Source organism: Phoca vitulina, unplaced genomic scaffold (genome assembly GCF_004348235.1).
Source record: "Phoca vitulina isolate PV1807 unplaced genomic scaffold, GSC_HSeal_1.0 scaffold5, whole genome shotgun sequence".
Taxonomy (NCBI): Eukaryota; Metazoa; Chordata; class Mammalia; order Carnivora; family Phocidae; genus Phoca; species Phoca vitulina.
The window spans coordinates 31,251,783-31,265,512 of NW_022589708.1; the positions used below are offsets into that span (position 1 = coordinate 31,251,783).

Sequence of the window (13,730 nt, forward strand, 5' to 3'; positions counted from 1 at the left end):
TCCCTACAGAGAAACACAGGGAATCACTGAAATAGCTGTATGTGTTCACATTCTCATCCAGTACCTGTACTCCATGTACTTGTATCCTCTTTAAGAAAAACAAACTGCTTCTATTATCAAGCCTTATTAGCGATGAAAATTCTGAAAGTTTTCATTCAAAATGCTCAAAGCAGCAGAGATTTTTCATCCATTAAATTAGCTTTCCCGTGATGAACTGAGATGAGCAGATGCTTAAGCGTCTGCTGACAAGTGCCTCATTCACCCTCACAAATGAGAAAGCTTTAAGCCCTTGAGGAGCTGGATAGGGAATAATGTGTCTTTGCACGGCACACTGAAAGGATGCTGGTAGTCTGATTTTTTAAATCAGTGGCTGAGAAGTACTTGCAATTAGTTGCCCTTGACTCAGTTACAATTTTGACACCTAGAATGGTTATATTGCTTCAAATAATAATTTTAGTAAGTTCCAAGGTTTCTACACTTTAAAAATTATCCAATGCTATCAAAACTAAAAATTCTTAGAGATGACATAAATCCCAGTGGGGGAAGATCCGTAGTTACTAAGGCTTAGGCAGATTAAAATATTTGACATACTTAAATTTTCTTCTTGTTCAAAAACTATTAGAAGTTAGATTCACGAAGTCACAGAAAGTCTGATGGTAAATACTAAGATGTAGCCACCTGGTTATTCTGCACTAAGAATGAATGATTCTACAGTGTGCAGTAAAAAGTAAAAGTATGGTAGCATTTGCTTTTAACTCTCCATTAGTCTAGAAATGGGAAACATTTCCAGAAAATTTTAAAAGATTTTAATTTTTGCAGTTTGGGGAAGCTGATTTTGGCTTTGTGACATAGCCATATTATAACTTTTTACCCTTATCAGGAATCATGAAAATGTTTCCAAATTCTACTAAGGGAAGACTAATATCATCCCTCATCCTAACTAATAAAGCTCCCCATAGGGACGCCTGGGTGGCTCAGTCAGTTGAGCGTCTGCCTTCGGCTCAGGTCATGATCCCAGGGTCCTGGGATCGAGCCCTGCATCAGGCTCCTTGCTCAGCGGGAAGCCTGCTTCTCCTCCTCCCACTCCCCCTGCTTGTGTTCCTGCTCTCGCTGTCTCTTTCTCTCTCTCTGTCAAATAAATAAATAAAATATTTAAAATAAATAAATAAATAAATAAATAAAGCAAGCAAGCTCCCCATAAACTAGGAGTATATAGATAATACCAACTGTATGAATTCCAACTTCAAAGTGAATGTTAGTATTCCTTTTCCATCATAGATTTTCTAAAATTTTCTAAAATAACTTTATTTGGGCTTCAACATCCAGAAGTGAAAATGTTAGTCTATGTAGCAATCAAATACTAAATTAAATATACCTAATCTTAGGCAAATAATTGTGTTACTTTTAATCAACTCCTTAAGTTAAAAAAAAAAAAAAAAGGGGGAAAAAAAAGACCTGAATTTTAAACTTCTAGTAAAAACAAAATCTACTGCAGTCATATAGCACTTCATGCACTGCGCACTCGGAAACAGAAATATTACCATTAGGTTGCAAAATTAAGAAAAAATTTCCCATTTTTAAAAATTACATGCACAGCACACAGCATCCCCATTTAGTGACATGCCAGGTTAGAAGTGCAGTGACATATTACACGAAGGACAAACAATATGCAGAGATTTTTTTCCACTGTGAACTAAAAAACTTACCCATTCTCACCATAAATCTTTTGAAAGAGTCTAAGAAATCAGAAAACCAAAAATTAAAAGTCACTTTTCAGTTGTGTTACTTTCTAAATGTTCAATATCTTTAAGATTCTAACTAGAGATGGACAAATCTCAAAAGGTTTTATCACATTCTTGATAATGTCTCAATTTCTAATTGATCTCATATCTCAAGGAATCAAATTAAGCGAGATAAAGAGTTTCCTAATTTACCTTGAACCAACAAATCCATAACAAAAAGCTTCCTGTTGCCAGGAATAAAAGTTAGATTTGGATCTACTGATTTTAATCAACCTCGTATTTGTCCATCCCAAAGTTTAACAAGCTGAACATCAAAATGGCAAGTTGCATAACACATAAATGCAGACACATTATTATCAAAATGGCCATAATTACATACAAGTAAAATTTAGCTGACAGCAAATAACATTCATGCATTTTAATAAAGTTTGCACTGAATTTTAAACTATAAATTTAAAAAGTCACATATTGATAGTCCAGGAAACCTAGGTCAAAAACAAAAATCATAATTAAGTTAAATGAAATTTGCAATGCCATATTTTAAGGGAAATGTTTACACATAAATCCTATACTCCAAAATATGGGAAACACAGAAAACCAAACTACAACCAGACTGGTTCAGAAAAGCCTGGACATGAGAATATAAAGTCTGTAAACGTAACTGGAAAACATTTTCATGAAACGTCATGTTGCAGATAGTACCATAGTCTTCCTTGAGGCCAAAGGCAAGGTTTGTGTTTACACCTTTTTAAACAGGCCTCAAATAGTTTAGAGACGTGCAAATATGGAATTGCACTTTTTTCCAAGAAATCACAACAGGCTTCTCACAACAATATACATTTTTACAGGATGCTTCAAAATGGCTCGTGACATGCAGAGTTGGGCGATACAATGCCACTTTCTCACACAAGAAAAGTTATACAAGACCATCCATGACAAGCAAAATCCTTGCAGAAACACACTCTGACCTCTCGACCATCAGCCGTTTCTTGTGCCTAAGTCTGCTGGCCTCCCGGATGGCCTCCCACTTCCGGAGGTCCGCCTCACTGCAGGGACCAGGGGTGAAACTGACAGGAGGCACAGTCGTCCCCAGCTGCCAAGACTGGATCTTGCGAGTCAACATGTCATCTTTCTTCTGCCTGTAGGAAGGCACTAATACTCTACAGCTTTTTCTTTTCTCTTTGGGTGGGCGTGTCCTTTCAAGTACACAGAGAAATTTTGCTTGAATTTCTGGAGGAAGAGTCCAGGGTTCAGGGAAAGGGACTGGTTGGTATCTATCCGGGGCCCCTGAGAGAGGCACCTCTTTCTTCGGGGCTGGAATTCGGCGAACAATCATATCATCTTTTTCTAGATCTGGAAGTACAAGTTCACCTTCTCTACACTGCAGAATTATATCTCCCTCTACAGGATCATCTTGCTCAGAAAACCTTCTAAAGTCTTCGAAAGCCCGGAGAACATATGGATTTGCATGGAAAGCCCCAGTCTTTCTGACAAAGAAATCATCATTTTCTAAGTCAGGATCTAGGGTTGACATCTCAAGGTCATATCTTTTACACCCTGGTGCAGAAGAGACATTCTTTCTGCGTGTTATGAGCCTTGGGCCGGCAGTGGGATCAATTTTGATATTTGTTTCAGAAGACAAGATGTCATCAGAGTATGTTTGGAGTGCCTGAAGTAATAAAAACTGACTGAAGCACAGAAAAGAAAAAGGAAGGGAGAATCTTATTAAGTTTAGGTAGAAAAGGTAATTAGGCAGCAGATCAACTAGCCCGTTACCATGGGTGAATTATTTTAGGGAACCATGGGAGAGATTCTTGCTTGGAAGAAAGCCTAGCCTTTAATGTCATCACCCGTGACCTTCTTGGATACCATTTAAAGAAGCAAAGGCAGAATGTACTTCTCAAGAAAGGTGGGCACCATCCAGGCCAACTGATGGGGCTAGAACGTAGACAGAGCACACCTCCCTCCCTGTCGTACACACACTTGCTTTCACCCTTTCCTTATTCTGTTAGCCACGGTGATGTAGTCCCCATCCCAGAGAAGCAGCAATGATCTTGCAGAGACTGGAGAGTTGGTCATCAAGCACTTTATGCAATCAGGTAGTCAGCAGAATTTAAAAAAATAAAATAAAATGCTGTGAAGCTTTCAAAAAGACCCTGATGAATCTTTTCTTTGCCTTTTCCCACCAGACTTGCATGCCCTGGTGTTTATCTAGAAGTTATTTCCTGGGCACCTGAGTGGCTCAGTCGTTAAGCGCCTGCCTTCGGCTCAGGTCTCCCAGGGTCCTGGGATCGAGCCCCGCATCAGGCTCCCTGCTCGGCGGGCAGCCTGCTTCTCCCTCTCCCACTCCCCCTGCTTGTGTTCCCTCTCTTGCTGTGTCTCTCTCTGTCAAATAAATAAATAAAATCTTTAAAAATAAATAAATAAAAGTTATTTCCTTTCTCCACATCTCTGCACAGAACACAACCCTAAATTAAGGTCAACTTTTGCAAAAGCTTTTTAGAAATAGTTTTCCCAAAGACCTGACTCTGCCCCCATGTAACTGTGTACTATCTTGTACATCATTGTACTGACAAATATTTAATTTTATAGACTTCCAAGCTTATCTGCTCCCACAGAAAGCAATACGTTATACAGTAGGCTTTTGCGCTAAATATTATGAACGAGGTTTCAAGATCCAGCGCATCATGGTCAGAGATTAACAGAGCAGCAGCCGCTGGCCCGGGTGTCCCCAGCCAGACTCAAAGCGGGCAGGCTCATGCACACAGGTACACCTGGGCTCATCCGCGGCACCGCGGCTTCTCCTGGCTGCTTGCGTGTCCCGGGAGTTCCTGGCCCCTTTGGGAGCCAATTCCAGCAGGAGTGAACGTCTTTGGCAGTTGCTGTCTAGCCTATGCTTTGCTTTTTGGATTCTACTAAAAATGGAGGAGCTTCTGTCAGAGCCCAAATCCTCATCCTCCGAATCTGAAGTCCTCCTACTGTAGAGCAATGCAGAGAAAGGAGGGAGGGAAGGAGAAAGTTGGAGAAAACTACAACCACTGAAAATCCTGTCATGCAGAAGGCTTCCTAAGATCCAGATCCTAAGGTTTAAATTTAAGCAGCATTATTTTTTGCAGTTATAGAGGTTCTATAGGTATTGAAGAGAAAATTTCTCTTTCTCTCTCATAAGAAGCACACACGGAATGCACCTAGCCAGAGTGCCGAATGAACACTAGGACAACAGAAACATGCACAGAGACAAACCTGAATCCCTGAAATTCTTTATACCATGGTTTGTAAGTTTCCCTTTTTATTCTTTTCCAGTTCACATCTTCTGGGATCCAACATTTGGGAAGAAACTGATCAAAAGCATTCCCTGGGTTTGGCATGATTGGACTTAGCTTTCGCACGTATAGATCATCCTTTACAGTGTTGGGCATACTTGTCTTTTCTTCTTCCTCTTCCAAGTAACAAGAGGAGTTTGAAGTTTCTTGTACTCTTGGCCAGTTCTCCACATTTGTGCCCCAAGTCCTCCTCTCGTTACTGTTCAAAACATCCAACCAGTTAAGATACTGAATGACAATTTGTGACACAGAACAAAAAGGCATGCTCTCTGGCTCACAGAGTTTATACCACTGGATGAGACAAATTAGTTGCCACTCTCATCATTATAGTTCCTAGAACAAAGTTAAGGCATTATAACAGCATCTCATTTTAATTAGAGAATAGCTTGATACACAAGGGCCAAAGGTAGTTATAAGATGTGTTAAAAAGAGACAAACTGCAAACAATCTGGGGTGTTAAGTATTAAAATCAACATCACAGACATTCTGATCTAGGAGAATTTTTCTGACCTCGTCAATTCATACAGCCCAGTGGCTAATGGGTCAGCAGGAGGAAACCTTTGTGAGCAAGAGCTACGAGAGGTGGTTTTCGAGATGAAACACTCGGGCCTCTTTTTCACTTGGAATCTACGGTTGGCTAAGTCATCCAAAACTATATCAGGCAACCTTCGTTCATCCTCGGAGTCCGAACCACTTTCAGAACCATACACCTCCTTCTGACAGCAAGCTGAATTTGACAAATCCCACTCTGCTCTGCTAATTTGATGTGAAATTATAGGATTCTCTGTGTGTCCACTGAGATCACTCAAGACGGGGAAAAAAAATGGAAGAAAATAACAGCTCCACAATGAACAACAGAAGTCATCCAATAAGCTGAAAGATGTCAATAGGCGAAAGGCATGCATCTAAAAAAAGAACCGGCATATCCTAGGCTGACACTCTAAAATGGAAGAAATATCGTCAGGATATGCATGACTAAAGATATAGGTAAAAAAAAAAAATATTTTCATTAGTGAAATTTATTATCTATGAAATACATTTTAAGAACCATTCCTTTTCCCATATTTAAAATCCCAGCAAATTCACAAAGCATACTGAATTTTAAAACTCCATCATCAGCTCGCATCCCAGTACCTTGGAAATGTTCCATCTGCTTCTGGATAGACCGGGCTGGCCCAACTTCTTCTGTTATCCTCATTTTTGTCAGGCTTTTTCTTCCGCAACGGCGCCGGCACATAGGATGGCTGTCTACTTTTATTGGGCAAAAAACGATTGAACGGTAAAGCAGATTTTGGTTCAATGGCCGAAATCCTTCGATAGGACATATCATCTTTATTATAATCCTGCATTTTGGATGTAAATTCAGAATCTGTGTCACTTTCACAACCTATAAAAAAAGCAAGAGAATTTGCTTTACTCTCCAGATCATTTGTCTAACTGAACCCACACAGCATGCCTGCTTTGTCTTTCCCTTGGAAACCCAGGGCTCTTCTGCTAACTCTGGGGAATATTTTTAGAAATTTGTCATGAAGTTGTGATAAGATCCATTAGGAGGAACTTGCTTTGCATACTGGAGGCGCATGCGCTACATTCTTTTACTGTTGTACATTCTAAGCAAATAAAGTCCCCATTAACCACTGAATTCCTTTTCTTCCCAATCTTTCTTGCCCCTGTGACTTTACATAAAATGCACTGATGGAACACATATGAGTAAAATGCAGCGATCGAGTCAAAGACACCAAAAAGAGTGGGCAATCAAAGAGTCACTCAAGGGAAAGTCTGTAATTTAAAATAAAGCACGCCATTGTCTCAAATTTCTGTGAGGCAAGAGATAAGGGAGAACATGGAAAGAGTAGCAGAAAGCACAGTATCACAAACGGGTTGGCCAGATCCTTGGGAGAGCCCTACAAGCAAGAGTCACACATCAGAGAGGAGGTTGGGACTTCAGAAATCATTTGGTCCAAAGGAATATCAACTCTCATTCCTAAATGAACACACACAGCTCAAGGCTTTTTCTGAGGGTGGCCGTGGAAATACTGGGAACCTTGTGTTTCATCCCAAATCATTCAAATACAAATTCAAAAGAATGCACTTTGATACACCTCAAGGTCAGATAGATACAAATACTGATCTGTTTTCATAAAATAATAAGTCTGTTCTTTTTAAAGACACAGGAAGAAAAGAGACTACAAAATACTACTACAGATCCAAGCTAAGTTGTCTCCCTTCTCTGACCTTCTTTTCTTCCTGCCTCTGTGTATCTGTAAAGAAAGCTTGCAAGTGTTGCTTGCTTCCCACCTGCGCTCTCCGGGAGCGTGGCCGTGCTCTGTACCTGAGGACCTGAGCGGCAGCCTTCGGCACCCAGAACACCTGTAGGGTTAACCTGCATCGGAGGCGGTCTGGTCTCCTCCCTCCTGCTCGCCAGAAATCCACAGTCAATAACACTGAGAACAGCCTACAGGAAGCGTCTGAACACACCCCTGTGAGACCAGCAGACTGGAACAGGATAAGGGAGAAAAGGCAGAAAGGGAGGAAGCGGCCGCTATGACCAGGAGGGTTAATAGTCAATAATCTGGTGCTTCATTTTTACCACCTCTTAAATATGACATTTTTTTTGCAAATAAGAAAGGTCTTAAAGATTCTTGCCAAAATGTGTACCTGTGAAATTTTAAACACACAGGGAGATTGTTCTACGTTGGAATTTTTTAAACTTAAATTATTTTTATTTTTGAGTCCAGTGGAGTTCTCTACAGAGTAGGCAGATACTCTTGATAGGGTCAGGGGTTTTATATAAAACCATGGAACTTGACTTTGCAATGCTGTTAACCTAAAAATATTATCCTAATGGTGGTGATCAGTTTGGAATTACAACCCAGTAGGTAGCAGAATTTCATCACACTGATTACAAAAGTTTGATCATCTGGACAGCCCATGGGCTTTTCTTCTCTTCCTCAGTCGTAAGGACTAAGTCTTCACTTCCGCCCTCTTCAAACAAGCTCTGCAGCTCCTTCCCCACTATCGGGAAGCAGATATGTGACAGTGGCCTTCTGCTTTCTGTCACATGTACCAGGCATCCACTCCAGCAAGTATCTGAGGAGAGGACTTTCATTTCACACCACGGGCCACCGTACGGGAAGCGCCGGAAGTCTGCCTATTCCCCCAAGCCTTCAGTCTTTGTCCCTGTTATTCTCTGTTGGCGGGATATAAATTTAAACATTGCATGTTTTAGGTTATCCAGTCAGGACAAAGCAATATAGTGCATTGGGAATTTCAGCCTCTGCTTTTACAGCTTTAATCACTCAGATGAATTATAAACTCAGATTTATTTCCTTGAATCTGTACTGGTCATCTGGGCTATGAAAATGTCACACTCGAGAGCAGACAACCAACAAATGCAGCAGTAAATATAAAAGGTTAACTCTTAGATAGCTATTCACTTTTCTTTTTTATTTCAACTGTCACTACTACTCAAAAACCTAAGAATTTGGGGGTTGGTTATACTTAATTTGTTGATTAACTTTCTCAAAACCAAATCCATTGTACATTGCTTTTATGTAAATTTACATCAGGACAACAATCAAGACTGTTGATCACCGTATGCTGAGTATTTAGGACAAGTGTAATGTACTCTGAGGTACCTCGGAAAAACAAGATGTAAAATTAATGTATAGAGAAAGGGGTAAATATGTCGTAAAGCAAGCACAGTACAACGTCATGGTAGAACTAGGTGGTGGGAACATGGGTCTTCACTGTAAATTTCTTTCAATTTTGCTGAGGTTTTAAACGTTTTATAATAAGAACCTTAAGAAAAACTAGTAAAAATTTAAAAGTAATTATCCATAACACCAGCAAAGTAAAATCCCTAACAATCTAGCACAAATTCATGACCAGAACTCTCAATGTTTTCATGTTGATGGTAGAAGCACAGAAATTTACTGGTGGTTTCAGTCTATCCAAATTTGAATTGTTAGAAGTATATAGTCAGAAATTTCTGCCATCACCCAATAGCCATTGGAAGAAGACATGCATTTAAATAACCGATTTGACCATAATATTAGGATTTTAAAAGAAGGGTCCTCTCATAACAGGGTAACTTTCATTTACCTGTTCTTTCCTCACTCTGTCCTGGATTTGCTCTGGACTAATAGAAGCAAAAGAGGTTTTCTAACACCATGCTGGCATGGCTATTTGAATTATCAAAGTTTAGCCTAATATTCTATCATGATAGGTGTCAATCATTTTTGGGGAGAGAATTATAGAAATATTTTTCTTGCTTTTCCTTAAGAGAAATTTTTTATCTTTTGGGGAAAAGATTATTCAGGAACTAGAACAGACTTTTATAGAATCTTTCTTTTTTTATGTGTAGATATATCAGTGAATAGGCCTCAGAGCACAGATTATTAAACTTGAATCTGGAGAGAAGAGAATTAGGATAGATTATCACTGATTGAACAGGTCACAGTTAATGGTCTCCCCGCTCTCCTCTAAACATGGAAGGATAAAAAAAAAAAAGTGAAACTATTACCATTCTAGTGGTGATACAGTGAGGAAGGAATGAAAAAGAAAAAGGAAAAGAAAAAGAAAAAGAGAAAGTAAAGGAAAAAGAAACCCCCAATATTCTAGTCTCTATGAAAAATCCACATCTTTGTAAAATTTTTGCCCCAATAGTTTTTGCTCCATTTTTCTCCTCTACCATTCCCAACTTTCTCTTAACATACAAATAAATAAAAAATAAACTGACAGTCAAAAATGCAACTCACCCTCACGTCCGCCTCTCAACGTATTATCGCAGCAGCAGCTTGTGAATGACCTAGACCCCAAAGAGTCCAAGCTTTCGAAGGAATCTTCTCGCTTGTGGTTGCCCGAAGAAGTAGGAAATTCTCCACGTTCAGCACACCAGAGATCACCGTAACCACTGTCCCTGCCACTCCTTTTCAGACAGCTGGAGTCTTCAAGAGCCTAAAGGAAAAGTTTTTAAGAAGTTACCATAAACTTCCAAAAATATAATCAGTCATTACTTGTTTAACACAGAGCTCAAGTTGTGCTATATGTGATAGGCGAGGCAATGAGATTTCTCTGTGAAACGTAAAAAGAGAATCTGGCAAAAATCAGAGTATAAATCTGTAAATGTTTTCCCATGATACTTGGCACCTATGTAACAATAAGGAGGTATTTTTTAAAAAATAAGGTATTCAATATTATTTAATAAAAGAGTATATAGTTTATTTAAAAATAATGGGGGAACATTTTAATAGAAGAAAAGCCAATAATACATTCAAGTGCTAAAATCAATGATTACTTACAGTTATCTGGCAATAAACATGAAAGGAGTCAAAGCAAAAAGCCAACCTTAATTTCGATATCCAAAAGGAGGTAAGTTAATAAGATTATAGTCAGCCTACCTCCAGGAAATATTTGGAGGGTTTATAATAAAGTCACTGTAAGTGTTATGGATTCTTAACAAAAAACTTTTAAAAACAGAAAGAAGGGCAAGGGCAGCAGGCATACACCACAGAATTCACTCATTTTCATTGCTTATGAAAAGCCTAGATCTGCCAAGAAAAGCAGACTTGCTCGTGGGCATTCAAAATTTAATTTCCCTGTATTTGTTTGGCTCATGTAAGAGATACATAAACAGATGACAAACGTGATTAGCCATAGGTTTGTAAATTATATAGAACTTAATTTAAAAGCATAATTTTGGGGGTGCCTGGCTGGCTCAGTCAGCAGAGTATGTGACTCTTGATCTTAGGGTTGTGAGTTCGAGCCCCATGTTGGGTGCAGAGATTATTTAAAAGTAAAATCTTAAAAAATATAGATAGATAGGGCGCCTGGGTGGCTCAGATGGTTAAGCATCTGCCTTCGGCTCAGGTCATGATCCCAGGGTCCTGGAATCGAGTCCCACATCGGGCTCCCTGCTCCACGGGAAGCCTGCTTCTCCCTCTGCCTCTCTCTCTCTCTGTCTCTCATGAATAAATAAATAAAATATTAAAAAAATATATATAGATAGATAGATATACATATATATATGTATATATATAAGCATTATTTTGAATAACATTTCTCTATGAAAATGTTAATAGCAAAATAAAACTGGACTTTTTACAATGAGAGTATCAATAAAATTATAAAGTCCTTAGCATAGTCCCAATATATAGTAATCAAAGAATACCTAGTGACTTTTTCCTACAGTGAAGGTGATTTTGTCATTAGTGTACAAATCAGAAATTCTAGCTGCAGATGAGCAAACTACAGAGACAGTTTGAAGAATGTAGGAATTCCTAACACCCAGATGTAATATGTGAATCTCGATTAAATCAGAATTCAGATGAAATAAGCCATGAAAGAAAGTTGGGAGACAGCTGGGAAATTTTGAATACGGACTTGTTATTTGGGGGTAGGGAACATTTATTAATTTCCTTCAGTATAATAGACATTGTAGCTATAGGGAAGAATATTTTTACTCCTAAGAGATGCATGCTGAGTTTTTAGAGGTGAGAGATCTGTAATTTACCTTGAAATGATTAAGTAAAAACAGATGAATGGATAGACATGTAAAGCCAGTATGGTAAGATTTTAATAATTGAGTCAGGTGGCACATATCTGGGTATTTGTTGTATGATTCTTTCAATTTTCAATTATGAACATTTTCAACATATGGATAAAGTTGAAAAAAGAATGTGCAAAATGCAAATTAACAACTGTCCTGGGCATGCTTTTGGCTGAGACTGGATCTGTCGATTCTTGGTTCAACCCTCTGACCAATATATGAAGCACCCATAAGATCTAGTGGATTTATGTGAGATTTCATATACATCAGATGCCAGACACCCCGGTGTTAGAGTTGACATCCTGCTGTGAAAACGTAAGCACCTACACCTTGTACCTCGTTTCCAAGGAGATGGGGAAGCTGGGCCTAGTGCTGATACTGCCAAAATACTTCTCAAAATAGAAAAAAATTTTAAAAATTTTAAGTAAACCTTTAGATCCGTCAGTTTTCTTAGATATGTACTTGTTGAAGCTCAGAGTCCTTGACACAGAGTGAGATGATTTTTGACCTCATAAAATGTTCAAGTTATTGATGTTGGGCCACTTCAGTGATAAAAGAACCCGAGTCTGGCCCTGGTACCTGGTTTTTATGAGGATCCCTCTGACTGGTCACCTAAAATGAGTCACCTCCAGTTCATATGATGACTCAGGTACAACAGCTTACCAAGTGTGTTTTTTAATCGACACTATGGATTGGCCATTAAGCATTATCTATATCAGTGTGAAACACTTGAACACAGTGACTGTTAATAGAACAGATGCAAAACAGTGATCATATATATTTACACCCTTCTTACAGCCATCCCCGTACCATAATAATGGAATGGAAACAGCTGTAGTTTTATCTATCAAAATGTTTTACCTACTCTGCTTTTGACACTGAGGACAGGAAACAGCTTTGAATAAAGCATTCCCCAGCACAAACGCTGTACTAGGATTATTCAACTTGAGTCAGACTGCCATAAAAAGAACCAAAGGCTGTTAAGAGAGCACTAATACAGGAGCCAAAGTCCCGTATTATTTTTAACTAGAAGTCTTCTTAGCTGACATAACTGTAAGGCGAGGTTCTGCTCATGTCCCAAGCCACCTGCCCATTCATCCGTCACAGCCTTATCCTCTCCCACTGCAGTGACCAATCTGTTCATTGGTCTCCATCAGACAGTGGTGCTCTAGGAGGATGGGCCTTTTGTGAGTGTTCTCCCAACATCTAGAACAACGCTTGTATGGGATAACTCTATAACCTGAATTAACTCTTTCAAGAAATTTGAGTGAAGTACCATCAACTCTCTACAATTCAAAAACAATAAAAATCAAGAAGGAATACCTTAACCTTCTAAGCTCTATAATCTCATCTTTCTATGATGGATGTGGCTGGGCTCAGGCAAAAGTATTTGAAGATCAGAGCAGATGTGAGGCAAGGTGCTCATTTTCATCCTAACCTAAAATTTCTATCTTCCAATCACGGTAACTAACATTTATTACATCCTTACAATGTGCCAGAGACTAATGTTAAATATCTTCTCAGTACGGTGTCATTTAATCATCATAAAAATCCATGGAGCAACTACTATTAATTAGATGATAGCATATTATTTTAGCTACCTATTTTCTTCTGAGCACTGCAAATTCCCCTGGATAAATATTCCCCTAAAAAAAGTTAATTTTCCCATTTGGATCTTATAAATGAAAATCTGAAAAAAAAAAAAAAAAAAAAAAAAAAGAAAATCTGATACAACTATGGTCAGCCCTGGCACTGGACTCTCCTCAAACAATCCTTAAGCATTCAAAAGCTGCAACATAGACTCCAAGATATAAAGGACTAGAAATGTGTCTGAAACAAAAGATTCTAATTTAAACCCCTTAGCACGTTTCATGTAACAGCATTTACTGCACTCTAGGAAGTAGAAGCAATATGGCAGAATCATGGGGAAATTGGACTATGGGCATTAGAGAGATAACGACCCATGACAGGATATTAAGACAGAGAAACTGAGTAACTTCCACACATAGTAATAATCCAAAGCACTCTCTACTACAGGTTGAGTTTCTACTATAGAAAGAGTTAAGTTATATCAAGTGCCTTAGAAAGGAAGTAAATGAGTAGGTCATTGAATTA

The 13,730-nt window shown here is 38.7% G+C and overlaps 1 protein-coding gene across 6 annotated transcripts in view; it reads right to left on the bottom strand.

Moving 5' to 3' along the window:
• Positions 1–13,730, bottom strand: part of LMO7 (LIM domain 7) — a 197,782-nt gene that overhangs the window by 44,362 nt on the left and 139,690 nt on the right. For all 6 annotated transcript variants that reach the window (XM_032402836.1, XM_032402833.1, XM_032402839.1 and 3 more), the window contains 5 exons: positions 9,826–10,024; positions 6,200–6,452; positions 4,986–5,264; positions 2,711–3,430; positions 1,707–1,736 (listed from right to left, as the gene is read on the bottom strand). In XM_032402836.1, coding sequence (XP_032258727.1) covers positions 1,707–1,736; positions 2,711–3,430; positions 4,986–5,264; positions 6,200–6,452; positions 9,826–10,024 — 1,481 coding nt within the window. The remainder of the gene's footprint in view (positions 1–1,706; positions 1,737–2,710; positions 3,431–4,985; positions 5,265–6,199; positions 6,453–9,825; positions 10,025–13,730) is intronic.